Source organism: Manacus candei, unplaced genomic scaffold (genome assembly GCF_025592945.1).
Source record: "Manacus candei isolate 608988 ecotype Guabito, Panama unplaced genomic scaffold, ASM2559294v1 h1tg000003l, whole genome shotgun sequence".
NCBI lineage: Eukaryota > Metazoa > Chordata > Aves > Passeriformes > Pipridae > Manacus > Manacus candei.
Window position 1 is genome coordinate 17921372 of NW_026138051.1, and position 27182 is coordinate 17948553.

The following is a 27182-nucleotide window of genomic DNA, read 5'->3' on the forward strand; positions in this document are numbered from 1 at the left end:
GGGTCGGGCGGGTGTGTGTGTGTGTGTGCGGGGCGTGTGTGTGCGTGGGGTTCCCCCCCCGTACCGAGCCGCTCCGCTCCGTGCCGCGCCGAGCCCCGGGCGCGGCGGCCTCCCCCCCGCGCCCCTCCCGGGGCCGCGCCGGGCGCGGAGCCCCCTCCCTCCCTCCCCGCGCTCCCTCCCTCGCTCCCTCCCCGCGCCCGCCCGTTCCCTCTCCGGACCGGCCCCCCCGCGCGGGCCGGGGCGCGCGGCACGCCGGGACGCGCAGTCCGCGGGGCGGCTCGGCGGCTCCCGGCCCCGGCGGACGGACTACGGCTCCCGGCAGCCCGCGCGGCCGCGGCTCGCTCTCGCCCTCACACTCCGGCTGCCGCTGCCAGTGTCTCCGCCGCCGCCGTCGCCGCCGAACCGCCGCTCGCAGCGCCCGGGGTCCGACCCGCCGCCTGGGGCAGGGGCCCGCCCCGGCCCGCCGCCCTCCGCCGCCCGCCCGCCTCGGGAAGCAGGTGCGTGCCCGCTGCCCCGCGCCGCCCCGCGCCGGACCCCGGCCCCCGCTGCCCGGGCACCCCGGGCCCGCGCCGCCCCGCACCCACGGTCGGCGAGGGCAGGCGGGGGGGGGGGCAGCGGGCGGCCCGACCCCCCCTCCTGGCCGTCCGGCCGGGGTCTCCATGGAAACGGTCCCGGGACACCCCCGGGGGCGGTGGCGGGGCGGCGCGGGGGGGGGTGCGGGGTTGGGGGGGTCGGCAGCGTCCTGCGGCGGGACAGCGGCGGGGGCGCGGCGGGGCGGTGGGCACTGACAGCGCCGGGCGGGGGGCAGCGAAGGGGCGGCGGCGGCGGCTCCGCTCCCCGCCCCGCGACGGCGCGGCGGTGCCGCTGCCCTGCCCGGCGCGGCGGCTCCGGCTCCGGCACCGGCGGCACCTGCCGCTGCCGGGGCGGTGCGGGGGGTCCCGGGGCGGGGCGGGGCGGCCGCGGAGCGCGGCGCTCCCGGGGCGGCGGCGGGACGGCGGCGCCGGGCGCTCGCGGAGTTTGGCGGCGTGGCCCGAGCCCGCCCCGGCCGTCACCGTGCCCGGGGCCGGTCCGACCGCGGGCGCCGGGCGGTGGCGGAAGAGCCCTCCCCGGGGGCAGCGCGGCCGCCGCCACCTCCATGTCCGGGGCTGCTCCGGTGCGGCAGCGCGGGGACCCGGCCGCGGCCGCCGGGGCTGCGGGACGCTCCGCCGGGGAGCGGCCCCGGGGGCAAACTGTTGAGCCGGGGGCTGCGGGAGCCGGCGCGGGGCAGCGCCGCGGGGCCTGGCCCCGGGTAGGGCTGCGGGGTGCGGGGCGAAGCCCCCGGAACGGCCGCGGGGTCGCCGTGTCCCGGGCGGGGGGGTGCCCGCCCCGCGGGGCCGTGGGCCGTGCCGCGGCCTCGCGGGGCTCGGGAGCGGGACGTGCCGTGCCGCGGGCGGGGGGCTCGGCCGCGGAACCCCCGCGCTCCCGGCCTCGGGGCGGGCTGTGGCCGGGGCCGGGGCGGTGCCGCTCCGCGCCGACGCCCCCCGCGCCCGGGGCGGGGCGGCGGGGGCGGCCGGTCCCCCCGCCCGTGCCCACGGTGATGGCCGGGCAGCGGCAGGACCGGGCTCAGGAGGCGGCGCTTCCTGCCGCTGTCACCGGGGAGGAAACCAGCCCTCCCGCGGCGGTGTGGTCGGTACCGGGAGGGGTCTTGGCTCCTCGGTGAGCGACATCGGTGCCCTCATCCCAGCCTGGGTGAGGCCGGTTCAGAGCAGCGCTGGGAAAAGGTCTTCCAGGCTAAAATAGAGACGAAGCAAGTTTCTCCTCTCGCAGAGCATCTGCTCCCCAGCACCCTCGTCCCCCGGAGTCTGGGGATCAGTGCCAGGGCAGGGCCGGTGCATCCTGCGCCCTTCGCAGCTCCTCTGCATCTTTTTGGCCATTTCTGCAGCAGCCTTTCATTCCCTTCCTTCCCTTTCCTTCCCGCTGTGCCGCTTCCATCACCCTGGCTAGCCCTTGGGTTCAGCTGCTCCTGGTCCCGTGGCTGGCTGGAGGCTGTGTGGTGCCTGTCGAGGGCACTGGCTCTGTTGCTGTCACCTGGGTCTGGAGGCGCATTCCAGATGTCAGAGCCCGGGCTCTGATGGGGTTTGGCCTTCAGAGCTAACCTTGGAACCTCTGGGCTCTGGAATGCCAGCCTGGCTCCTGGGCAAAGGAGGCTGTGCTCTGCTTGTGGGATTTTGGACAATATGCACCTTGTCAGAGATATTTTTGAATGTTATCATCCCTTAATGGCTCTTTTTCAGTCCTTAAAAATTCGTGGGCTTTGATGGGGACAAGCCTGGTTGTTGCAGGCGAGCGAGGCTTTAGTGACACCAGTTGTCCAGCAGCTGGGACCGATTATCACAGCACTGCCCAGTGTGCAGCAAACTTATTTTTTTTTTCTGAAATGAGGATGGGTTTTCTCTTTTTTATTTCCAATTCATCATGCCGAGGATATATAATTACATGTGGTGTTACTGTGTCTTTAAATCAGCTTAAGCAAATGCGTGTAGGCAAAGCCTGGCTCAGCTCCGCAGCGGCCGGGGCTGCTGTGCAGGCAGCGGGGACCAAACCCAGCTCGGGGCCACTGTTGCTGGGCACTACTCTGCCCAGACAGCCACAGAGATGGCCTGGCCCATCCTTGCTGGATTTTGTGCCACTCTAGTCATTCCTGGTCCATTCTCCTACAGTTTCTGACCTTTGCGTGAGTGGTAGCATAATATAAGATAAACTGTTCTCTCTCTTTCAGTTTTCTAGTTTAAATTTTTCCCTTGCTGCATATCGTGCCCGCTGTGAGTCCTGTGAGAGGGCTGTCATGAGGCTTCTGATTTAATTTTTTCTTTAATTTTTAATTTTTTTTTGTCAGCAGTTTGCTCCAGAGGGTTTTCAAAGCGGTGCTTGGAGCTGAGGCGCCCTGGGCAGCTCTCGGGATTGGCACTCACTCCAGCCCTCTGCACCTTCAATGGACACCAGGCCATCACATATCAAAACAAATATAGTTCCTTGCCTGTGTTACTAATGGCAACGAAGAATTGCCAAAGTGAACAAACTATGGCAAGGGAAGGGAGACCTGCCTGTCACTGCAGACTGTTCCCTTCTGGCCCACCTGAGTGCCGGGAAGAGCCACAGGGCACATCTCGCCTCATTCCGCTGCTCCCGCTCCCATCAAAGTGGCCGGCTGCACTCTGAGCACAGAATCCCACTTGAGTTTCCAGCAGCTGACCTCATTTTATATTTTGTAGCCATCCAGGGGATAAAACCCCCTTCCTTCAAGGCTTTGCTGCTCTGGGAATGAATGTTTCAGAGGTGTTTCCCGCAGGTGTGTTTCCAGGGTCAAAGTGCATCCCTCCCGGCCTTCCGCAGTGTCCCCTGGCCACAGGAGCCACACGGTGCCATGGGAAGGCAGCCACTGTGTCCTCCCCAACTCCTGCTGCAGAGGGATGTGATGGCCTTTCTCCTGTTCCATACCCTAAGGCTGGGAAGTCCCTTTCCTTCCTCTGCCCCGCTAGCCCACTCAATGCCAGCGAGGGTGGAGGCACCACTGAAGGGGCAGCATTTACTGTGTCCCTAAAGGCTCCAGAGCAGCTGAGCTTCACTGAGCGACTGGCAGTGGGATCCCCAGATCTGGCTCATGCCGTGGCTGCCACTTGTGCAGGGGGAAAGGCAAAGCTGATGTTCTCCCTGAGTGAACTCGTGCTGTTGGCTGAGCTCTGGCAGTGGTGCGCCTTGCTGCTGGTCGGGTCTTTGCTTGGTGCTCTCCCACCTGCGTTGAGGATGATGTGCCTGCCTGGAGCCAGGTGGAGGGAATCCTTGTGCTGGGGGATTTTAGGAGACTGGCTGCTGTTGTTTCAGTACCTGTCACCTCACACTTGCCTAGACAGGCTGCAGCGGGGACAGTGTCCATCACTTGGTGTGTAGCTCATGTGCCAAGGCTGGGATGGGGGACAGGAAGGGTAAACACCTTGACCTCCAAGTGGTTTTAGTACTTGGAAACGTACAGAGCAGGAAAATACATGGAAAGCTTCTTGTGGGGGATCAGGGCAGCACGGTCCTACAGAGAGATGTGTTTGCACCATGAAGTGGCTGCCTCTGGGAGGAGCAGGGAAAAGCCCTCTTCCTGCACCAGTGGGCCTGGCTCCACCCCAGGTACCGTAAGGTGGACGCTCTAGGAGGTCATGGCTCTGGTTAATCTGATCAAAGTGAGTTAGACCAGGTGGCAACATAGCTGTGACATCTGTGAGGGCAAACACCAATAGCACCAAACTCCCCAGTGACTAGCAAACCCTTGGCTACTTGTGGCTGGCAGGTTGGTGCCAGCCTGAGAAGTTGCTTAGTATGTTTGCCAAGGCAAGGGCTTGAGGAGCTGAGTGTTGAGTCAGGTCAGGGACCTGATCCGGCCGAGGGATCTCTGTCACTGGGAGGGATGGCTTCTGAATCTACTCTGCAATGCCTTTGGAACAGCCTAACAGTGGGTGGGAGGTGTGAGTGTGAGGGGCAGTGTTGCAGTGGGAAACAATTAGGAAGTCTCACCTCGGGCAACTCAAGTTGGGATCCCTGAGAGCCAGGGAACAGACAGGATTTAACAGGGGTCAGCACGGAGGTGCCGTGGGCTTAATTCTCATCAGCGGTGGGAGCTGGTTGGTGAAGGCCAGGGGAGCCTGTCTGCAACCCTGGCTTGGCCTGCACTGAAACGATGGTTGTCTTGGTGCTGTTGGGATTTTAGTGCAAGGAGGCTATGTGTAGAGATAGTGATTAGAAAATATCCATTCCCAAAGACCTTCAACTGAGGAAACTTGTTTCCATCATCATACAGTGGTATTTCAGAAAAGAGAGCAATTTCTTGATTTAATCCAAGGGAATTTCCTTGCAATGACCAAGTCATTGCTAACCTGAGTAAAAGCAAGCTTTCACTGCAAGGAAAACCTCTTCTGTTTTGCTTTTCCTGGAGCCTGGAAGAGGCAGGTTCGCAGAGGAGCATCCTCTCCTTTTGCAAAAGGATGAGAGGTTTTGCCTTAATGAACAAAACCCCCTTTTCTTTTAATTCACTGTGTTAATTTCATTGCAAGCCTCTCTGAGAGCCTGTCGTTGGAGGTGAGCGTGTTCTCGCAGTTTGCTCGCAGTTCTTAGGGCACGTTCTGTTTTGGGAGGTGAAGGTGCTTTAATACCACACAAGCTTCCCCACGCAGAACGCCGCGTTGATGTTCTTACTTCATTCTAAACTCGTTTGCTTTGGCGTTAATTAGAATTGGCTGAGCACCTATTTAGCTAAATCAAAATAAGACTGTGGTTTCGTATACACTTCCTTTGGCAGACGTTGTGGATTAAGTAGAGTCTGTGCCAGGCTGTGCCCTCTCTCCCTCTTGGTGAAGCTGATCTAGGAGCTGGTATGGGTTAAAACCAGTCCAGCCAGGAGAAAGATAAAGGAAAAAAGGGTTTTAAACAGAGGTCAACTCCCTGGTCAAGTTTACCGGGACACTGCAGGGCTTCAGTAACATGACTGAAGGGGTGAGGGGAGAGAAGGGCTTCAACAGTTTCTTCAACAGCTTCTTCTACTCGAAGGCAGGCACGTGAAGCCATGCCCTAGTTGTGTTCTCCAAGGGTTTCCTACGAGTTTAATTACATCCCTTTAAAGTCGCTTCCAGCTGCACCAGTGTAGATGGGAGATTTGCTCAGTTTCCTCGTGTCGACTCGGCTAACAGTGTTCTGACCCAGGGAGGCTGCACTTGCTCTCTCTGGTTTGGCCTTGGGAGGCTGCTCATCCCTACATTTCCCTGGTCTGCCTTCTTAAGGATGCTGTTGCTCTGCTGGTTTGTGCTTGAACCCACATCTGGTGCTTGGCCCCTGTTTTATTCCTTCTCTGAGTTCATATCTGGATTCTTTTCCTCTTCTGTTCTTCTTCGTTCCCTGCGAAATGCCTGTCTTTGGCACGTGTCCCACGTTGTCCGTAGAGGATAGAGGCCAAGAATCCATGAAACAGTGTTGATCTCTGTCGCTGTGTCCTCCCAGCTCTCCTCTTGTGGTTGTCGTGCCTGCTCTTTGGACCAGCTCTTACTTGAGCACTCCAAACGTGCTGTTTCTCCCAGCTCCTCGTACCACCCCGTTATCACTCCTCCCTTGCCAGACCTATTCCAGGGTCATGCCTGATCTCTGCTTGTCCCCAGCTCCTGCTCCACGTTGTGCAGCCACACGCATCCCCTTCCCCCGTTGCACAGAAGGTCCCTTTTGATTCCCCCCAGAACATCTGTCCTGCTGCTGTGCTTGGGGGCAGAACCTTCCTCCTCCCCTTCTTTCAGTTTAGCCTAAGATGGTGAAATCCCCGCAGATTGTTTGTTCCCCTATTTCCTTTATGTTGCATTTCTCTCCAAGCATCGAAAGACTCCTCCCCTTCCTGCTCCAAGCCACCTCGTTCTCTTTGGGTATGACCCTGCTCTCTGCCTCGGCGTCTGCCCGGCTCCCCCGTCGCTATTGAGGATTTCTCCCATCTCACAGTGTGTGTTTTTAGCAGGTTTCCCCTCTTCCCCGACCTCTGATTTCCGTACTCTGTTTGCTCACTTGTGCCCTCGTACGTGCAGATGGGTCCGTCGCTTCTCTTTGGCACACCAGCTGCCTTGCCCCCGTTTCTCCCGTGTGCCTGGCCCTTTTTTCCTCTCCGGCGGATCCCCACTGGCACGTTCAGGCTGCAGTGAGGACACCCGGCAGAACTGCGTTAGGAGGAGCCGTTCAGTCCCACTGCTCGGTCCCTTGAGCTGCCGGCCAGAAGGTCCCTGTGTGGCTCCTTTCATGGTACAAGCTGCTGCTCGTCCCATGCAGAGCTGGTGTCGCCAGGAGTTTGTCAGGGAAAAGACATCCGACGGAGATTTGGGATCACGTGCTGCTTTCAGCTCATTCTCACTCCCACCGCTGCACAGAGAGCATTGCTGTGGCTCTGTGCCTGCTTTACCTCTGGGGTTTAGTATTTTTCTGAACCTCCTTGATAGCATCTCTCTCCCTTTTGCAGTCAGTCCTGCTTGGTTCGGCTGAGTCCACTTGTTAGCGCAGGAGATCCTCTCTTCCTGCGCTGCCTTTTCCCTGGAGCAGCAGAGCTCCTCAATGCTCCAACACCCAGCGCTGCACGATTGGCTGCGACGCTCTCCCCTGAAAGCTCCACCCAGCCGACAGTGCGTCGTGGATGCTCCCGAATCTCTGGATTCCCTCCTGTTTTCCACCCGTAACTCCACGGAATACCAGCACCTTCCTGACGAAGGGAGGGGAATAATCCCTTGGCAGCACTGTTGGCAAACCTCTGCTCCCTCCAGACCCCCTCTTGTTTGAGGCTTTGCCCCTTGGACCCGCCACACACTGCTTTAGTCCTGTTAAGCCTCGGGGGTGTCAGTGCTGTCACAGACCATCGCCTTGGTACAGCTCTGCCTGGCGGCTCCCGGCACTGGAGGTTCCTCTGGAGGGAGGAGAAAAGTGGGGGAATGTTTCGAGGGATGCTTGTGTGCATGTGCGTGTGTGTGTGTGCATATGTGTGTGTGTGTGTGTGTGTGTGCATGTGTGTGTGTGTGTGCATATGTGTGTGTGTGTGTGTGTGTGTGCATGTGTGTGTGTGTGTGCATATGTGTGTGTGTGTGTGTGTGTGTGCATGTGTGTGTGTGTGTGCATATGTGTGTGTGTGTGTGTGTGTGAAGACATTTGTGTGAAACTCTTGGGGTAGCCAGTGGTTTTTTGGCAATAATATTGTTTAGTGCAAGGATGAGTGGATTCTGTCCCAAGGCACTGCTGATTCCTTCTAGCCCTCTCCCAGACTTGTGGCATCCTGGGGCATCACTCCGTGTCTGCCTGGCAGCGAAGCTGGGGATGAGTTTCCCAGGAGCACTGTTTAAGGGATCATCCCGGGGAGAGTTCCGAACCCTCTGTTTCCCTTTTGCAGGCAGAGCGGCCCCTCGAGCCCCAGCAGGTCCCAGAGGGTGAGGAGCAGCTGTCATGATCTCTACAGCACCTCTCTACAGCGGGGTGCACAACTGGACCAGCACAGAGCGGATTCGCATGTGTGGCCTCAACGAGGAGAGGTGAGGTGCGTGGGCGGTGGGCGGGGGGGGGAAAAAGGAGAGAGGAGAAAGTGACTTGCTGGGAAAAAGGAGAGAGGAGAAAATGACTTGCTGGGGTCTGAAATGGCCCGAGGTGCAAATGAGCCGCAGGGAGGGTTTGGATGTGTTGGCTGTGATGGTGTTGCAGGAGGGTCCCCACATCCTGTGCCTCCAGCGAAGTCTCTGCAGAGGATCTCTGCTTGTGCGTGGCTGTGTTGCCTCCACAGCTTTGATGGTGAAGGCCAAGTTTTCTGCATGTGCTGTTGGCTTTACCAGACCTGTGCTCTCAAAGCTAAGGAAGGAAAAGATCTTGAACCAAGAGCTTTTGGTGACCCAGGAGAGTTTGTACCAACCAAATGATCAGATGGGAGAGTTGTGACTTGCCACCAAACAGGAGATTAGGGAGGATTAGTGGCTGGGAGGCAGAATCGATCAAGCCAAGCTCCTGGCAGTCCCCATGGCTTTGCATCGCCCGTTCATTCCCGTGGCTGGGGGGTCTTGTTCTCAGAACCGACCAGTTTGTGGCTTCCTCAAGCCCACCACGTCTGTTCCACGCGTTTGCCGGAGCCAGGGAGGTTTTTACGTGTGCAGAGGCAGCGCGTGGCTCTCATTCCTGGCCGGGAGTGCCGAGGGTTTTAGCGGGGCGTCCCCCGAGGCCGCTGGATCAGCGGTGGGCAGGGACGAGCCCCGACTCTGGCTCGGGGCAGAGCTGATCTGCCGCCCGCAGCACCGCCGGGCGCCCTGCGCCACGCAGATAAGGGCTGCGATGGCGATACCCGCCGAACCTCTCGGCGCCGCTCCGAGCTTACAATAGACGTCAAATTTTGGAGTGTCTGGGCAGAGGGGGCTGAGCGGGCGCTCCCTCATCCGCGATCCCCATCCCATCGCGGGCAGCGCTTGTGCCCCGTCCGCGCGGGCCCTACCCCGCGGGCGGGCATCGCGGGCGGGCAGCACGGGCTGCCCCGCGGCCGCCGCCCCGGGAGGAGCCTCGGCAGGGCCGGGCGGAGGCCGCGCACCGCCCTCGGGGCTGCCCCGGGGCGGCTGCCGGGGGCTGGGCGGGGGGGTCCGTGCAGGTCCCGGCGGGCCGGGAAGCGCCGGGAAGCGCCGGGAAGCGCCGTGCCCGGGCGGGCCCCGCGGGGCCGCGGGCGGGCGGCTGCGCTCGGGCTCCCCCTCGCGTTCGGCCGCGGCGCCGCCCCGGCCCCGCGGGGACCGCGCCGGGCCCGGGACCCCCGGCACCCCCGGGACCCCCGGCACCCCCGGCACCCCCGCCCGCCCCGGCCCCTCGGCCCGCTCACCCCCCCCGCCGCGGGCTGCGCCGAGGCGGCCCGGCCCCGTCCGCCGTCCCCGCCCCGCGGCCTGTGACGGGCGTCCGGGGGAGCGCTGGGAGCGCCGGCGTGGTCGGGAGCGCCCGGAGGAACTGAGCGAGCTGTCATCGAGCCGAGGGTCGGTGCGGGCGGCGCGGAGGCAGCCGCGAGCGGGGTCCCGGCGCTGCGGGTACGGAGCAGGGTCCCAGTACTGAGGCAGCCCGGAGCAGGGTCCTGATGCAAGGGGTGTGGAGCAAGATCCCGGCACTGGCGGTGCAGAGCCCAGGGAGGAAGCTTGCACCCATAGCTCATGTCTCTGACTTTGCTGTGAAAGCCCAGGATGTAGGGACCAAATCCAGCTGAAATCATGTAATGTACAGAATCCAGACTTGATCTGTTTTATCCTGGCACCAGCAGCTTTTCCCAATGTCCCTTAAACACTGGGGAAATGCTGTCCGGTGAATACTGCCAGGGCAGGAGTGTCCCAGGGAGGTCACAGTCCTTGTCCTGAATCCAGGCTTTCCACTCAGGAATCATATTCCAGAGTGAAAGGGTCAGACATGCTGGTCAGCAGGACGTGGCACACCGGGATGGCTGTGGACACCCGCTGCTCCTATCTGGGCCACCTGAGTCCAGAGAGCTTTAGCACCAGAGGGAGATCCCACAGCCAGCTTTGCTGGGCTGGGGGTGCCAGGGCAGGGAGCAAGCAGGAGGAACAGGAACGAGGTGCCTGTGGAAGGGGAGACAAGCAGGATGAGGCTCAGGGGAGGATGGGACTGGAAAGGTGTGATGGGTCAGAATGGGAAGCAGAGGGGACAGGAGTGGGTGTGTGGCTCTGGGCTGTGGCACAGCACAGTGGGGAGGGCTGGGCTGGCCGTGGGTAAGGAAGGTGCACAGCTGCTGCCCTGTCCCACACAGGGACAGGGAGGGATGGGATGCCGGGGAGGGTATTTCGGGGTTTTGTAATGCTGTGTCTTTTTCCTTGCCTAGGAGAGCCCCCCTTTCTGATGAGGAGTCTAAAACGAGCAGCTCCCAGCATTTGGGGTCTCAAGAGTTTTGCGTCAGCAGCAGCCTTTCCGAGGTGAGCTCTTTGCCTGCATGGCAGGGTCCAAGAAGGCCATTCCCTGATGGAACAGGCCAAACAGAGCTATTTGCTGCTTCTGCCTCTGTGTCCTGGGTGGGAAGATCCTGCCTGCTTCTCTGGGAGCCACTTGCACGGCTCCCAGGAACACCTTCTCCCTTCTCGTTGCAGGTGGAGCTCACAGCAGTCAGCGGTGGTAGCAGCAGTGCCCAGGGGCTGGATGCTGATGGCAAGGTGGAGGAAAAGCTTGGACCCAAACTGGAGGAGCAGCCACCTGATCCCAACCCAAACCCGGAGAGTGCAGGAAAGACTGTGACGGATGATGCCCCGGGCCCTCTGGCAGGTCAGGGGGATGGCAGAGGGCAGGAGCCAGCAACCCCCAGAGCTGTGGAGGAGGAGAGCAGTGGTGCTGACACTGCCTGGACACCAGCAGATCCTCCCAGTGACAAGCAGGCTGATGCTGCCCCAGCCTGCTCCGTGGCTCCAGAGAACGAGTCTGCTGGGAAGGAGAAAGCCCCCCCGAGCACTGTAGCACAAGGGCCAGGCGTGCTGGCAGAAGGGACGTTGTCCGTGGTTGTCTCCAGCTGCAACACCTCTGCCTCCACTCCTGCCACCTTCACATTGAACAGGGTGTGCTTTCCCCCGTCTCAGGCCCCTGCTATGCAAAAGCTGCCCCTGTCCTTCCAGGCTGGTGCGGTGCTAAGCCCGAGCCAGTCTCTGGTGTACATCCCCCCACCCAGCTGTGGGCAGCCGCTCAGCGTGGCCACACTCCCGGCCACCCTGGGGGTCTCCTCCACACTCACCCTCCCTGTGCTGCCTCCCTACCTGCACGAGCGTTGCCTGCCAGGCATTATCGCTTCCCCAGAGCTGCGCTCCTACCCCTACACCTTCTCTGTCACCAGGCCCTTGGCTTCGGATGCCAAAGTGGTGTCTGTGGAGGTGAGTCAGCTCAGCTGCCCTCCGCCCTCAGGTGGAAGCGGTGCCCAGGCTGCGGCCGAGAGTGCTCCCCTGTCCAGTGCTGGCCCGGCCCTGCCCTCTGGCCCGGCCCTGCCCTCTGGCGTGGCCCTGCCCTCTGGCCCAGCCCTGCCCTCTGGCCCGGCCCTGCCCTCCAGCCAGGCTCCACCGGCGGCACCGGGTGGGAGTGCCGCTCCGTCCTCCGGCACCACAGCGCAGGCCAGAGCTCCAGCAGCTCCCGAGCCACACGCTCCAGGGGCTGCCACTTCCCTGTCTCCTCTGAAGTCCCCTCCCCAGCTGGAACGTGAGATGGTCTCATCCCCAGAGTATAGTGAGATGCCTCTCGATCTCTCCTCCAAGTCCAACCGCCAGAAACTGCCCCCGCCCAGCCAGCGCAAGACTCCCCCCATGCCCATCCTCACCCCCGTGCACACCAGCGGCAAAGCCCTGCTCACCACCGTCCTCTCCAAGTCCCAGCGCGCGGCCCAGGCCGCAGGCAGCAGCGTCACCTCGTGTCTTGGCACCACCCCACCCTTGGTCATCTTCCCTGAGTTTCTGCGCAACGGCGAGCAGGGCTCCTGGGTGAAGAACACCACGCTTATCAGCACCATTCCCGGCACCTACGTCGGCGTCGCCAACCCAGTGCCCGCCTCGCTGCTGCTCAGCAAGGACCCCAGCATGAGCCTCGGCAGGGACCCGCGCCACCTGCCCAAGCAGGAGCCCATCTCCATCATCGACCAGGGCGAGCCCCGCAGCGCCAGTGTTCCCTGTGGGAAGAAGGCCAACCAGGTCATCGCGGAGGGACAGCAGGATCCTGCCAAAAGACTTCATGGCAGAGTTGCTCCAGGAGCTCCTTTGTGTCAGTCCAAGGACATCTCCACCTGGAATCCCGTCCAGGGAAGTGTCTACCCACGATGCCCTGTCAACGGAAAACCCTCCAATCCTCAGCTTCTGCCTCTGGGCTGGTCTCCTTACCATCAAACCCCTCTGCTTTCCATCGGCATCTCCACAGCAGGACAGCTGCCCCCAAACCAGAGCAGCCCCTGCAAGCCAGCTGGAGCAGGTGAGCTCCCGGCATTCCCGAGTGTGCAGCCCGCAGAGCCCAGCACGGCTGCCCAGAGCCTGCTGGAGGGGCTGCCCCGGCTCTCACCTCAGGAACGGGAAGCTACAGCCAAGAGCAAGAGCTGCCGGGTCTTGCCCAAGCCCTACGAGGAGCCGGCCAACCCAGCCCCGCTGGAGGCAGGTCCAGCTCTTCAGACCAGCGCTTTGGATGGGAAAGGGGGGACAGGAAAGCTGGACAACGCTCCGAAGAGTCAGGAGTGCACCCAGCCGGAGGCTGGCTCCGGTCAGGAGGGCAACGCACAGACTGAGGCTCCCCAGGGGAGCTGTAGCCTCAAACAGTCAGATGCAAAACCCAAAAACCAAGTGTTAGCGGCATATTTGTCACACGACCTGCCCGTGGCTGGGCAGCAGGGCCTGCGGGTGGTGCCGGAGGTGCCCGCGGAGAGCCAGCGCAAGGAGCCGGGCTGTGAGGGCTCCCAGGAGCTGCCGGCTGCGGAGCCCCTCCCTTGTGTGCGGCAGGTGGATCTGTGCAGGGTCAAGAAGGAGCGAGTGGAGTGTGACGTGTCCTTTCCGTCTGTGACCTGCCTGCAGGCCGGGGCTGCTCCCCAGGCCTTCACCGAGGCCAAGCTCAAAGGAACGGGACAGATCAAGCAGGAGGGCAGCACGCGCTGCAAGGCCAAGCGGCAGCACGACGGGGATACCAGGCAGAGCCACAAGAGACTGAAGTGCCAAGGCCAGGATGGCGAGGAGTCCCCGAGCAAGTCAGGGAGCCGGAGCGTGCATGGCCGGAAGGTGGGTGGGACGGGCTGGGACTGCTGGGTCATGGCAAAGGTGGGGTGGGGGAGAGGAGGGAGCGCTCATGGTGGGGACGGCTGAGGGCACAGGGCATTCTACCCATGCTCTGGGCATTGCCTGGCTGTGGGGGAATGTACCTGTGCCGCAGGTTATCCAAGGCAAAAATGGATCTGGAGTGTCAAAAACACTGGAGGGCACCAGTGTGATGAGTGGGGGACGGAGTTTTGTCTCTTCTGTGCTGCTCCAGCTCGGTCAGTTGGCAGCTCCAGCTTCAGCCTGTGTCCTCCCTTCACAGTGGCAAAAACACCACGACAATCCACATGAGCTCAGCAAGCGGGAAGGCCGAGGCAGCCTGGGCTCCATCACGGATCACAACAGCCTCAGGGTAAAGCGCAAGCGCAGGAGGCCAGCGAAGAACGAGTGCCCATCTCCGGCACACCGAGGGGACGGCCATGAGGAAGGTACTCTTGGGAACGGCAGGGGGTTGCTGCAGGGTCGGGCTGCCTGAGGGGCCGAACTGATCCCTTAAGGGATCTTAAAGTTCATCTTGTTCCACCGCCTGCTGTGGACAGGGACAGTTGCCACCAGCCCAGGTTGCTCCAAGCCCTGTCTAACCCAGCCTTGGATGTTTCCAGGGATGGGGTATCCCGCACCTCTCTGGAGAACCTGTGTGACGGGGTTTTACCACCCTCATTGTCAAAAACTTCCCTATATCCAACCTAAACCGATCTCCTCCAGTTTAAAGCCATCCCCCTTGTCCCATCACAGCAGCTCCTGCTGTGGGAGCACTGCACTACCCTTCCCAGGCTACAGGCCCGTGATGTGTTTTCTCAAGGCTCGGTTTTCCTCACAGGTTACCTGGAGAAGAAGCCCAAGAACAACTTTCGGGATTTCATTCCGGTGGTGCTGAGCAGCCGGACGCGCAGTCAGTCAGGTGAGTTGGTGTCAGGGCCCCCAGTGGCAGTCCTGGGTGGACTGGGAGCATTCCCTTTTCATGTGGCCTTGTCTCTGTGTTCTGTTCTGCTTTTAAGGCTTTGTCTTGTGGAACCTCTTGGCTTTTTTGTCACCTAGAAATCCCACTTTTTTGCAGGAAGCGTCGCTGGCTCTTCTGCTGGTGTGACGGGAGAGTGTGATGTGACCAGTCAGGAGATTTTGCCATTGCTGGAGGAGGATCAGGAAGAAGAGGAGGAGGAAGAGGAGGAGGAGGAGACATCCTCAAAACATCGCAAGCTGCGCAAATCCCACAGGACATCCCACTGCCACAGCCGCAGGGACAGGGACAGATCTGCGTCCGAGAGGAACAGCTGTTACACGAGGAGGACCCGCGAGCTGCCCTGGAGAGCAGAATCACCCAGGCAGCTGTGGGAGCCCAATGAGGAGGAGGAGGAGGAGGAAGACGGCCACATCAAAAGGAAGAAAAGGAGACGGCAGAAAAGTCGGAAATACCAGACAGGGGAATATCTGACTGAGCGGGAGGAGGAGCAAGTGGGCTATCCTCACCGGAGGCGGAAATCCAAAGGAGGTACAACCTGGGAAGGGGGTTCTGGTGCCAAACTGGGAACCAGTGTGGGGATTTTTTGTTTTGTTACAGTGAGATTTTGGGGGGATTTTGGTTTTCAGGGTTTTTTTTTGTAATGATGAAACTCTGTCATTTTTAATTACTTGATGGCTACAGCATGGGCCACTTCAGTCAATTGGCTCTTCTTTCAGAAACATTTGCAGTAAATTCCAGAGCAGTAAACAGCAATTTATGTGGCTAATTAGACACTGATCTTACCCTCAGATTAAGACAGAGGGCATGGGAAAACAAGAATGGAACGAGGTAGCACAGTGGAATATTTCTGGACAAGCCATGTGCCTCTGGGAGCACTGCTCAGCATTCTGGGCCAGCGCAGAGGGACATGGAACCATCACGATTCAGCTGGGCTGCTCTTGGCTTTGTCTTGCTTTGTGAAGGCAACTTGCAGATTTGCACCAGGGAGCAGGAGGGTGAGAGGATTAACAAGAGTGGAGTGATGGAGGAACCCTTCTCTGTGCTTTGTATGTGCGAGGAGGAGCACGCCGTGCGCCCGCCTGTGCCTGTCTCTGCTCTGCCACTGCTCTTGCTCCTTCCTCCACAACTGCCAGGCCTAAACCTAAACCCGTGATCAGCATTTCCCTGAGGGCAGTAGTCCCTACAGTCCCCTCTCCCTGTGCAGGGACACACATCCCTTGGTGTCTTATGGCTCAGTGTGTGCCTGTAGCTTGTAGCTGTGTCCGGGGTCACAAAGGCAACTTCTGCAGGGGGGAGAAGTTGTCAGGGACAGCACTTCTACCAGCCCTCCACAAACTTGGGCTGTGCTCTTGGAGGGGATGTGGTGGCCACAGACCTGTTGCCTTCTGCCACCTCCAAGCTCAGACTGACACTTCTTGGGAGAGGCTGAGGTGCTGCTGAACCGCTCTGAGGAGCAGAGGTGGCCGCTGTCCTCCCACCAGCTGATCTCTCAAGCCAGGTTTCTGCTTCAGCAGTGTTACACTATCACCTCATTGTCTGAGAGCCTCTGTCAGACCAGGAACAAAGTTTCAAATGGGCTTCCCGGCATCTTGGCTACTCGGGGGTGCTCTCAGGATGCCTCCTGTTCAGAATAGGAGCCTGGAAGGAGGTTTGAGTGCAGCAGCATTCAGAAGGGTTTTCTCCAGCAGGTTTACCACACATGTTGAGAGTGTCTGCTTGTCAAGTTTTCCTCAGGGGGTGCTTGCTTGGCCCTCAGATAGGTGAGCTGCAGTAGTTTGGATTCAGAAGTTAGGCCTGAAGCCACCTCCAGTGGCAGTGGAGCCTGAAGCGTCTGTTTTGAACTGATCTTTTACTCATTTCATTGAGTGTCAGTAAGTCTTGTGCTGCAGGGTTTAGTGAGCAAGATTCACCCTTTCAGGATTATTGCAAATTTTGGTCACATCCTTTTCTACCTTCTCTTCTCCAGACTGAGGAGTCACAGTCTCTCTTGTTGGGTGACATCTCCACTCCTGCATCATTTTAGTTACCTTTTCCATTCCCACTCCATTCTTCCTGAGGTGTGGAGACCAGAACAGCACAACAGTACCTGAGACATGCTGGCTTTGAGATTTTGTTTGTGGTTCTGCCTTGGTATCTTGTCCAAACACATTTTTCTGTACAAGATCTGTGGTCCCTGCTTATAGCAGGACATAAGTGGAAGTTATGTGTGGTACTTGATGTGGAGGCTTCAGAGTCTCAGTATAGTGTGGAATCTGAAGATGCTGCTCCTGGAGATCTACAAAACCTGCCGTGGCACTGGAGGCAGCATTGTCTCTAAGAGAATGGAAAGTTTTGTTCCTGGAGTTTATCCTCTCGGTCCCTTGAACCAACCCACCTGGACATCTCCCAGATCCCCCCCTAGAAATGAAATGTTTGTTCCCAAACAAAATGCCCAAAGCTCCTCATTCCCATTTTTCGTTTAGATTTTAGGCACCGGAAGCAGAAGGAGTCTGGGAAGGGTAAAGGCACAGAGCTACAGCTGAGGAGCAGGCTGTCCCCATCCCCCCGGAAATCTCAAGGACGCACAGACTTTCGGAATGGCTTCTTCCTGGAGCACTCTGACAGCTCTCCCGTCCAAGAAGAGCTGGAGAAACCATCAGGAAAACGCAAATGCAAAACCAAACACCTGGCAGGGATCTGTGATGAGGGGAAGGTATGGCTTGGAGGGATGTGGGGAAAATGTGTGGGGAGAAGAGGGAGAAGGGGTCTCCTGTGAGTCACATGTCAAGGAGTTGTATTCCTTCCTTTCCCAGGGGAAAGGCTGCTGCAACCAGCCCAAAACATGCTCTCCGAAGAAGCCCCAGGACTTGTGGACACTTTGTAAGTCCCATCGGGTCAGCCCAGGGAGCTCCCCGGAATCACCCACGGCCCAGAACGTTCCTCCCGGCGCTCGGCGGCTGATTGTGAACAAGAACGCAGGGGAGACCCTCCTGCAGCGAGCGGCTCGCCTGGGCTACAAGGTGAGTGCTGGTGCCTCCCTGCCCCGTGCCCCCCGCCGGCTCCCCCAGGCCAGTGTGTGACGGCCACCGTGCTCTCCTTGGCACAGGACGTGGTGCTGTACTGCCTGCAGAAGAAGAGCAGCGACGTGAACCACCGCGACAACGCGGGGTACACGGCCCTGCACGAGGCCTGCGCGCGCGGCTGGATCGACATCCTGCACATCCTGCTGGAGCACGGCGCCAACGTCAACTGCAGCGCCCAGGACGGCACCAGGTGAGGGGCACGCCCGGGCAAGGGCAGGTTCTTCGGGAGGAGCTGTCAGTCGTCACTAAATCGGTCCTAACCCAAACCACAGCGTTTCCTTAGCAAACGCCCGGTCTCTTTCTGCTTCCGTCCTTGCAGGCCTGTCCATGATGCAGTAGCGAATGACAACCTGGAAACCATGTGGCTTCTACTTTCCTATGGTGCTGATCCCACTCTGGCCACGTACTCTGGGCAGACAGCTGTGAAGTTGGCCACCAGCGATGTGATGAAGCGCTTCCTCTGTGGTAGGTGCCAGGTGACAGCGCTCCCGTCCTTCCCCTCTGGCAGCGTGCAGGGCCAAGTCTGGGTGTCAAAGGGCTTGAGCAGCAGGTGACTCATCATTTTAGCTCTGTCCTGTCACACAAGCGTGTTTTTACCACCCAAACTTTAACTGTAGAGTTGTATCTTTCCTATATAAGATAAAAGTCACTTTTCAGTCTTCAGTGCGCAAGGAGGTTACGGTGCTGTGGTCACACAGCTAAAGACAGTGCTCTGCATGGAGACACTGTTCCACTGGTTCTGCTGCCTAACCTAAGTGAGCATATTTTTGCTACCAAACAGTGCTGCCTTCTGTGCAAAAGCAGCACTGCCCAAATGGTGCTGCTGACAGAAAGGGCCATTTTGGTTCCCTATGGCTGCATTTGGCACCATGTGTGTACATGCAAGATGAGTGTTGTGGGTTCTCTCAACAGAAGGGACAGCCAGAGTAGTAGTGGTCCTCAGGTACAGACAAGACAGAAAATCTCCAGTGTCCAAAAATCCTGTTTACCCACTGTCTGAGCTCCTCCAGGCTCAACTCCACATGCAGGTGTTGGGGGGCTGATTTGGAGCCCAGGACCACCCTAAGAACCTTTCTTTCCAAGCCACTTGATGTTGTCAGTTGTTTTCCCTTTTCAGCTCCCATTTCCTGACCTGGGGCCTAGGATGATGTCCTCTCCTGAGCAGGGACACCCTTCCTGCAAGCTGTGGTTCAGCCTTTGCCCAAGTGGGAAAAGCAGGAGGGGTGGAGCAGCTCCCCCCCAGATCAGTGGATATGCACGCCAGGATTGTGCTCTGCTCCATTAACCCTCTCGATTCTCCCTCTCTAGATTACCTGTCAGATCTCCAGGGGCGCTCCGACGGAGACCCTCAGACAGCCTGGGACTTCTACAGCAGCTCTGTGCTAGGTGAGTGCAGTCTGAGCCAGGTCACTGACAGCAGCAGAGCAGGAGGTGATGCCAGGTGACAACACATCGTTCCCTCGGGTTTGTCCACATCCCTCCCCACTGACACCTTGGATAGAGACTTTTCTGTGGTGTTGCATGCTGGGAGTTGCTCCTGAAAGGGATTTTTTCTGTGGGAAACTGCATATGTGCATCCCTCCAAGTGCAGGACTGGGCTCCCAAGTGCTGCTGGTAATTCCTGAGGGTCTTTGGATATCAGTCCCGGAGCGTGTCATTCTCCTGGTAGTTCTTGTTGCTCCCTTGCTAATCAGTCACCAAGGTAAACCCAAGGAAGGTGAAGGACATACTCTTTCCTTCAAGCTATAGCAATCTTGAACTTCCGTGGTTTCCAGAGCTGCCCATCCCTCTCCTCTGCTTTGGAGGGGAGGTGTTTATCCAGGAGAGGTCCTCTTCTTACAACACCAGGCATTTCCCAGTGAAGATGTTCTGGATCTGGCATGGGCCTGTGGCACAGTGGAGTCCCTCCAGCCCCTGGCAGGCTGAAAGGCTGCTTGTTGATTTTAGTTGCTCACCTTCATTGTTTCCAACATCCTTCCAGAAATGAAAAAAATCTGATACATTCAGGAGAGTGCTCTTGGTAGAGGACTTATCCTTGGAGGACCCTGATGTCTCTCCATTCTGGAACAAGAGCACTGTTTGTAGGCTGTTGTACCTCAGGCCTGCCAAGGAAATGGTTGAAACCTCAGCCTCCTTCCTCGAATTTTCTTACTCTTGAAGCTCTCACCAGCCTTTATGAAGGAAAAATAGCTATTTTTGGTGATATTTTTAAAGATATTACTCTTTTTGATTTATCACTGGTTCCCACTTGGATTTCTCTGATAAACAAGGAAGGAAAATGGTGTGTGAATTCGTGGATAGGAGAGTTTGGCTCTATTTGGTCACTACTGAGTTCCTAGTTGCCCAGAGAGCTTTGTGCTTGAGTTTTGGTATCTGCTTGTGTCCTTTCCTCTGGAAGCTCTTGTCTTAGGCTGTAGGCTGCTGTCTTCCCACATTTCTGTTTTCCACCCCTGTAGGCAAAAAGAAAGATATTGTTTCTTCAGTAAGCAAACCATCACTGACTCTTTAGGTGTTACTTGGGGGTGGAGGAGGACCAGGATGCCACAGTGATGGCAGTCCACTGCTCAAAGGGCCTTACTTGGATCCTTGGCTAACACATGGAAAATCTCCACGGGGAGAGCTGGGGACTGCACTTCTTTTCCTGTGCTTGGACCTTCATTGAGCTTTTCAGAGTATTTCTTTATTTGGGAGTGGTGAAAGACCACCACACATCCAACCTCATCCAGTGGGACTTCACACCGAGTCCTGGCCGCTGTGGATATGTCTCTGCTGGGTCCCTGTTACTCACATGGTGCCATCTGCCAGGTTTTCCTTCTCTCCTGGGCAACCTGAAGCTGTTAACAAGCCAGACAAATTCCACATTGATCTGCCTCTACCCTTCCCTGGAAGCATCATTTCATCCTTTCTGTACTGGAAAGTTCCTTCCAGTGTTGGTTGGGCTGATGTTCACACCTCTGGTGCTCCAGGCTTTAACAGGTGGAGAACAGAGGTTCTCCCAGACGTGGGGGCGATGATCCCTGGAGAAATGTCAGCTGCAAAAAGGTTCTGGAGCCCCGTGGCTTTGGTGTTGCTTGTGGGGTATTTCCATCTCTGGCTCAGGGAGACCCCAAGATGGAGCTGTGCCATGCTGCTGTCCAAGGGCTGGGCATCCATCCCTCCTTCTGCCCCATCCACGAAGCATTCCCCGTGCTGCCTTTGGGAGGCTGCCTGGCAAGGCGGGAGCTAACCCAGCTGGGAAGTGATCCCTTGCCCTGCCAGGTCTGTTCCCAGCAGGCACAGGAAGGGACCTTGCTCGCCATCCTCCTGAGATCAGCTTACAGCAGCGGGGCAGTGGCAGTGTCACCCTGTGTCACCTGTGCTCTGTCAGGCACTGCCGCCGGTTGCTGCCAGTGCTGCAGGAAAAGCAGGATGCCCGAGTCTGAAACATGGGGTTGGTTTCTTTACACCGTGTTTACTGGGTGTCCTGAAATGGCTCAGATACCTCAGCGGTTGCCTCGGGTCACCTGGAGTGGGTACAGCCCAAGGCAGGTTCTGCTCTGGAATAACCAAGCTGCTCCCAGTTGTCACAGGCAGCAAACAGCTCCTCCCGGATCATCCCTTTGGAGTCTCCCTTTCCATCAGCTCCACCAGCTGAAGCACTGCTCGTCCCTCAGTGTAGAGGAGAAATCCCAGGCCCTGCTCGAGCTGTTGCTATTCTTTGAGGCAGGAATGTTGTCCACATTTTCCTTGAAGTCTGCAAATCTCTGGGGGCAGAAGGATAATGAGGGAAGCCAGGGTGTGGGATCTCTGAGGTCCGAGTGTGGAAAAGTCATCAGTGTCCTGGACTTGGTGCTGCTGGAGCTCCAGACACAAAGTCCCACTCTGGGGTTTGTCTCCACCTGGGACAGACATTGTTGTACCTGATTGTCTCCTGCGGTGGTACAGGATGTTCCTGTCCTTGTCCCAGCCTTCGCTCTCCTGACAGACAGGACTGAGCTTTCAGGACAGACACTGGGCCCTATTTTTGCCACTTTAAATGCATTTAATTCTCTTTTTCCTGCATTGCTCAAGAAACTTGAGGTTTTTCAGTGCTAATATCTGAGCTTTGCCAGCAGCGACATCGGATCAATATCCATGCCACTTATTTTTGTCCTATTCTACAGCGAATTCTGACAATTTCAGCACTCTGCTTTTCTGTTTCTTAGGGATTTTTTTCCCTTGGCAGCACTAATAAATGACTCTATTTTTCTCTGAGACCCTGCTTGAACCAGTGTCTCCTGTCATCTGCTGTTGTTCCTCTACTGGAATCCCATCCGTGCCGGGTGAGCAGTCTGGTGTGTGGACCTTCCCCGAACCAGAAGATTTTCTGTTTGTTTTTAGCCTTTTCTCTCATGCATGATGTTGAACTTTTACACGATTGGTTTATTTGTTCACCAGCACATTGGGTCTGGCTGCTCTCTATAGAATCTAAACTCTATTTTCTGGAAGTTTTCGGAGTTATCCGGTATTATCTCACTGGTACAAAACCACTCTGCAAAACCAAGTCTATTCATACCTCTTAATAATAAAATCCAGGCAGCAAGCTCCTTTTCAACAGGAGCTTTTCAGATTGGTGAATAAGAAATTTTACTGTCTTTAAATGGTTTATGGATCCAGCATGCTGTTCTCCATCTCCTCTGGACTCGGGTCCTGCTGGAGCTCAGGTGCCTCCTGGAATAGCCAGCTTTTATCTGCAGGGTGGATTCTATAAGTCATAGAATCATGGAGTGGTTTGGGTTGGAAGGGACCTCAAAGACGGTTTAGTTCCACCCCCCTGCCATGGGCAGGGACACCTTCCACTGGGCCAGGTTTCTCCAGGCCTCATCCAACACTTCCAGGGATGGGGCAGCCACAGCTTCTCTGGGCAACCTGTGCCAGGGCCTCACCACCCTTGCAGAGAGGAACTTCTGCATATCTAACCTAAATTTCCCCTCATGTTTGCTCGGTTGGATTACTCTTTGTTGGCACAAACAAAGACTGTCCTCCCTGGTGCTGGCTTCTCTGGATCACCTTCTGGATGTTCTGAGAGTGGGATCTGGGTGGAGAAGCTCTTGAGCAGAGCACTTGCTGTGCCTTCCTTAGTAGGGCCTGTGCAGGCAAAGCCTCTCTACATCCACCTCCTACCTCACTGTTCCAGGCTCTTCCAGGCTGAGGAGGGCTGTGCTGGCATGGCAGAGGGGCCAAGGCCAGGTCAGGGACAGTCTAGGGTCTGCCAGTGGGGTAGCTCATGGTGCAGGTTGTGCCCTGTCCCACCTGTGGGATCACAGCACACCTGAGGGATGACTTGGGATGTTCTTTCCACGTGACCTGGTCAGCAAACAGAGTCTCACTGTGCAGAGCAGCCAGCACTCACTCCATGTACCTCTGGGACGAGGGGCTGGGGAGAGCAGGAGAGACACAGCTCACATATGGCTGCTGGGGTGTTGTGGGAAGGTGCTCGTGGGGTTGTGGCAGCGGCCAGAGCCATCCCCAGGGAGTGCCAGCACTGGCTGCTGTGTGACTGTGAGTGGTGCCAACCTCTGTCCTGCCTGTTGCAGAGGGGAAGGACACCATCGGCTGTGACCTTCTGCTCAACCCTCCGGGGAGTTCAGACCAGGAGGAAGAGGAGCAAGAAGCAGACAACTTCATGTTTGAGTTCTCAGACAAGCCACTGCTTCCCAGCTACAACCTCCAAGTGTCCGTCTCCCGGGGGTGAGTATCCTTCCCTGGAGCAGAGAGCAGTACATGGGGGGCCACAGCCCTGGCACAGGCGGCACCACGTCCAGCACGTCAGTCATTCCGACAGGGTGAAGAGCAGTTGGTGTATCTCAGGTGGTTATTTTCACAGAATCATCACAGAATCCAGAATCGTTTGGGTTGGGAAGGGCCTTAAAACTCATCCCATTTCAACCCCTTGCCATCCACCTTCCACTATCCCAGCTTGGTCCAAGCCCTGTCCAACCTGGCCTGGGACACTTCCGGGGATGGGGCAGCCACAGCTGCTCTGGGCAACAGAGGGGAAGTTGTGGCTGCAGTGCTGGGGAAGTTGGGGAAGCAGTGCTGCCTCGCTTGGGGCAGCCTGGAATGTTCTCAGGGAGCAGGAGAGGCTCATCAGGGTTCCCCCCCACGCAGTCCTGCTCCGTGGGCAGGCACATCCTGCTGCCGTGGGTGCCTGTGCCATGCCTGTCAGGAAGCTCCCCTTTTTCCTCCCTGGGAGGTGGGCACTGTGCCTACAGCCCCCTCCACCCCTAACCCACCGTCCTCTTGCCGTCCTCTCAGGCCCTGCAACTGGTTCCTCTTCTCGGATGTGCTCAAGCGGCTGAAGCTGTCCTCACGCATATTCCAGGCCCGCTTCCCACACTTGGAGATCGCCACGCTGCCCCGGGCAGAGTTCCAGCGCCAGGTGTCCCTGAGCCAGGTGCTGGCACAGGAGGAGGTGCCGGCGAGCCCCGAGCCAGCGCCGGGCACGGCAGAGACTGTGGAGCTGGTGCACTACGAGCCCGAGCTGCTGCAGCTGCTGGGCTCGGCGGTGGAGTACCAGGCCTGGAGCAGCTGACGGGGACGGGTCGCTCCCGGCATCACGAGGCAATAATAAGGACCAAGGGGAAGCAGCTCTCTTAGCGCCAGCAGCAGGGACCCGAGTCTTTGGGCAGCCACTCCTCCTCTCCTCAGGGTCTCCTGCAGCTGGGGAGGGAGGACCCTCACCTCCAAGGACTTCCCGGGATCCCTTGGCCATGAGCAGTGGCGGTCGCTGCCGCTGCCATCCCATCCAGCCCCAGTGGGTGATGGAGCCCCTCCACGGGGCTCAGGGGCAGCGAGGGGTGGTGGGAGCCGCCGCCCCTCCCCGCTGGACCCCCAGGAACTGCGCCTCTCCGTTTGCCCTCCCCCTCCCAACGTCTTCCATAGTATTTATTTAATTAGTATTTAATTTGTAATGTTTTCTTTGTTTTTGCTGAGTCTGTATCACTGTGATGGTGAGCTCCGGGCCAGGGGATGAGGCCGTCCCCCAGCCCTTCTCCAGCGTGCCCCGAGGCTGGCCAGGCCCGGAGGGTCCTGGCCCTTGCAGCCTGGGGACAGCCCCTTCCCTTGGCTTTGGAGCTGGCTCCTGCCACCGGCACTCAGCCCCAGCCGGGAGCCAGCCCCGCTGCTCCATCCTCTCCCGGGCTCTTTCTTCCATCTCATTTGTGCTGCTGCTCCCTTTCCCAGGCAGCTGCCGCCCGGGCAGGGGCAGCCCACGGCCCCCCAGCACACCCCAAGCTTTGGCAGCTTGTCCCCCTGCCCCAGGGACTGTCTCCACGGCAGAAGCCCCCTCCTTGCCCCGCTCCCCACCGGTGTCCCCGGGAGCATCTCTCCGGGAGGGAGCGGGCACGGGCAGGCTGCTCCGCTCCGGGGCCGGTACAGTTTTATTGTACAGGTGCTAACAGGACTGAGGACGGGACAATCGGGGGATTTCCGGCTCTCCCCGCTCCCCAGCGGGAGCCTTGGGTGGGGTTTTTTTGTTGGTTCGTTTTTTTCTTTGTGTTGTGTTTCTCCCCAGCCAGGGCAGGCGTGTCCCCCCCTTGGACCCTCACTGCCAGCCTCCCCCTGGGGGCCCGGCAGCACCTTCTTTAAGCCGAGGGTTTTTTGCCTTTGGGTGTGTATTCTGGTTGCTCTTTCTGATTTCTGTTTTATTATATGCAGCAACAGGCTGTGGTGTCAAAAACACTGATGTACAGAAAAAACCTGCATCAGGCCCAATGTCTCCTGCCCTTTCTTCTGTGTCCTGTGTCTGGGCAGGTTTCCATGTGTGTCAACTCGAGCCTGTGGCTCAGGGAAGGGAGAGGGTTGGCTGTGGGGGCTGTGGGATCTGCAGGGCCCATGTCTCTGCACAGGGTTGAGCCAGAAAAACTTGGGGGCACTCTGCTGCCCGACCCTGCTGATGGGAGCTCTGCAGCCAAGCCTGGCCATGGCCAGATGCCACCACTGATGGCTGGGTAGCCCTGTCTGCCCTCAGCATCCCCCCAGCCCCATCCGTGAGGCAACCAGTCCCTGTCTGGCTTCATTCACCCCTTCGGGAGCAGAGGGAGCTCATGGGGCTCCTCTGGGTATTGTTATTCTTTTTCCTTGTAAAGGGTGGCAGGAATGCCCTGATGAGGGTAAGCTTTGGAAGGAAAGCTTTGGAGGAAAGCTTTGCTCAGGCACTACCAAGGACTGACTCCCCAAGGGGAAACAGTGCTGCTCCCACTGCTCTCAGCACTGGAGCCGTCAAGGAGGGTCCCAAAAACAGAGGGGAGAGAGGCTCGTGCAGGTGCTACTACCCCCACCATGCTGGGGAGGTTCCTCCTGAGGCCGAAGAGGTGCAGGGGGGAGCAGCAGCAGGGAAAACTCACCAAATTTATGATCTGAAATGTTCTCTCAGAGGCAGGTGGGTGGAAGGGAGGGACCTGAAGGGATTCAGCCAGCACCGAGCCCAGGGATCTGAACCAGAGGAGCTGGAGCACCAGAAGGCAGGGAGAGGCCAAGGGCACGGCTCTGCTTGGCTGAAGGAGCGCAGGGGCTCTCTCCCTCTCTGCCTGCCGGCGCTGGCCTTCCCTGCACCCGCCTTTCTCCCGATGGACCAGGCACCGGCGAGCACGATGGGAAAGGCGAAGCCTTTTATTAACAGTCGCCGTGGCCAGTCACAGACTCGTCTCGATGAGCCACGGCCACGAGTACGGTGGCGGCTCGGCGTCCTCAGCGGCGGGGAACGGCCGAGGTGCCGCCCCTGCCCCCGTCCCCGCCGTGCCGCCCCGGGGATGCTGCACCGGCTCGGAGCAGCAGCCGTCCCCGGGGTCCCGCCGGGCACCGCGCCGCTGCTCGGGCTGTCCCGCCAGGCAGAGGCACCGCAAGGCCCCGCGCAGAGCCCCGAGCGCCCTCCGGAACACGGGGAGCCGCTGCCGACCAGCCGGGGGAGCGGAGCAGAGCTCTGTGGTGGAGAGGGCTGAGCTCAGGGCTGAGGGGCTGCGTGGGACCGGGGACTCGATCTGTGTTTCCTGGTCGATGAGCTGAGGAGCAGGTGAGATCTCCTCTTCTTGTGTTGCAGTTTCAGTCTGTGTCTCTTGGTCAACCAAGAGGGGAGCAGCTGAAGTTTGCTCCTCTGTCTGTGTCTCCTGCTCAGCGTGTTGAGGAACAGCTGAATCCACCCCTTTTGGGGGGGTCTCGAGGTGGGTTTCCTGCTTAGCGTGTTGACGAACAGCTGAATCCGCCCGTTGTGCTGGGGTCTTAGGCTGGGTTTCCTGCTTGACGCAGCGAGAGACCTCCCGCCGTGGGCCGGGGGATGATTTCCCCTTGTAGGCGTGAAAGGGGAGAGGGGGATTGGCAGGGCTCGCCTGGCTCCTCCCAGCAGCTGCTGCTGGGACAGGGATACGGGAGATGATGTGTTTGCAGCGCTGAGGCACGAGGGGAGCCTCATCCGACCATCCGTGGTCCTTGTCCTGCTGCTGGGGCTCCGGCCTCGCCACCCCACTGCAGGCCCAGCAGCTCTTCACCCGCCGGCGCTGGCTGCGGGCGGCGGTGCTGCTGGCCGGGAGCGAGGGACGGCCAGGACAGCCCCTGGAGCTCAGCGTGCTGGAGGGCGAGGACAGCGGGTCCTCACGGAGGGGCTGGCCCTGGCTGTCCTGAGGCTGCCGCTGGCACGGGCGGGAGGACGGGAATGGAGGCGGCTGCTTTGGCACAGTGTTGGCACGACCGGCGCCATCCCACCTTCGGCCTCTGCCCCCTGTCCTGTCTCTCAGCTGGTGCCCCTCCTTGGGGCGCAGGTTGGTGTTCCTCTTCTCCGTGGTTCCTTCCCTGCAGGTGAGAGAAGGAAAAGAGAGCTGTTGCCTCCCGAGCAAGGTG

At 58.9% G+C, this 27182-nt stretch overlaps 1 protein-coding gene across 2 annotated transcripts; it reads left to right on the top strand.

Moving 5' to 3' along the window:
* Window positions 1-349: 349 nt before the first annotated feature.
* BCORL1 (BCL6 corepressor like 1) lies at window positions 350-25281 on the top strand. 2 transcript variants are annotated; one of them, XM_051789942.1, is made up of 14 exons: window positions 350-497; window positions 7922-8060; window positions 10373-10463; window positions 10635-13271; window positions 13570-13735; window positions 14128-14208; window positions 14365-14796; window positions 16731-16960; window positions 17061-17267; window positions 17354-17520; window positions 17650-17795; window positions 18639-18716; window positions 22886-23039; window positions 23607-25281. In XM_051789942.1, the coding sequence occupies exons 2-14, from the start codon at window positions 7975-7977 to the stop codon at window positions 23881-23883; spliced, it is 4752 nt and encodes a 1583-aa protein (XP_051645902.1). In that variant the 5' UTR covers window positions 350-497; window positions 7922-7974; the 3' UTR covers window positions 23884-25281. The 2 variants fall into 2 exon arrangements, with proteins under 2 accessions (XP_051645902.1, XP_051645892.1); XM_051789932.1 differs by lacking the exon at window positions 350-497 and having other exon boundaries at window positions 7704-8060.
* The last annotated feature ends 1901 nt before the right edge of the window (window positions 25282-27182 follow it).

What these genes read in the sequence shown, in the direction of transcription:
- BCORL1 (XM_051789942.1), top strand. Translation starts at nt 7,975, where the DNA reads ATGATCTCTACAGCACCTCTCTACAGCGGGGTGCACAACTGGACCAGC. An exon ending in AGCGCCCAGGACGGCACCAG is followed by an intron (nt 17,521 to 17,649) that starts GTGAGGGGCACG and finishes CCGTCCTTGCAG; the next exon opens with GCCTGTCCATGATGCAGTAG. An exon ending in GATGAAGCGCTTCCTCTGTG is followed by an intron (nt 17,796 to 18,638) that starts GTAGGTGCCAGG and finishes CTCCCTCTCTAG; the next exon opens with ATTACCTGTCAGATCTCCAG.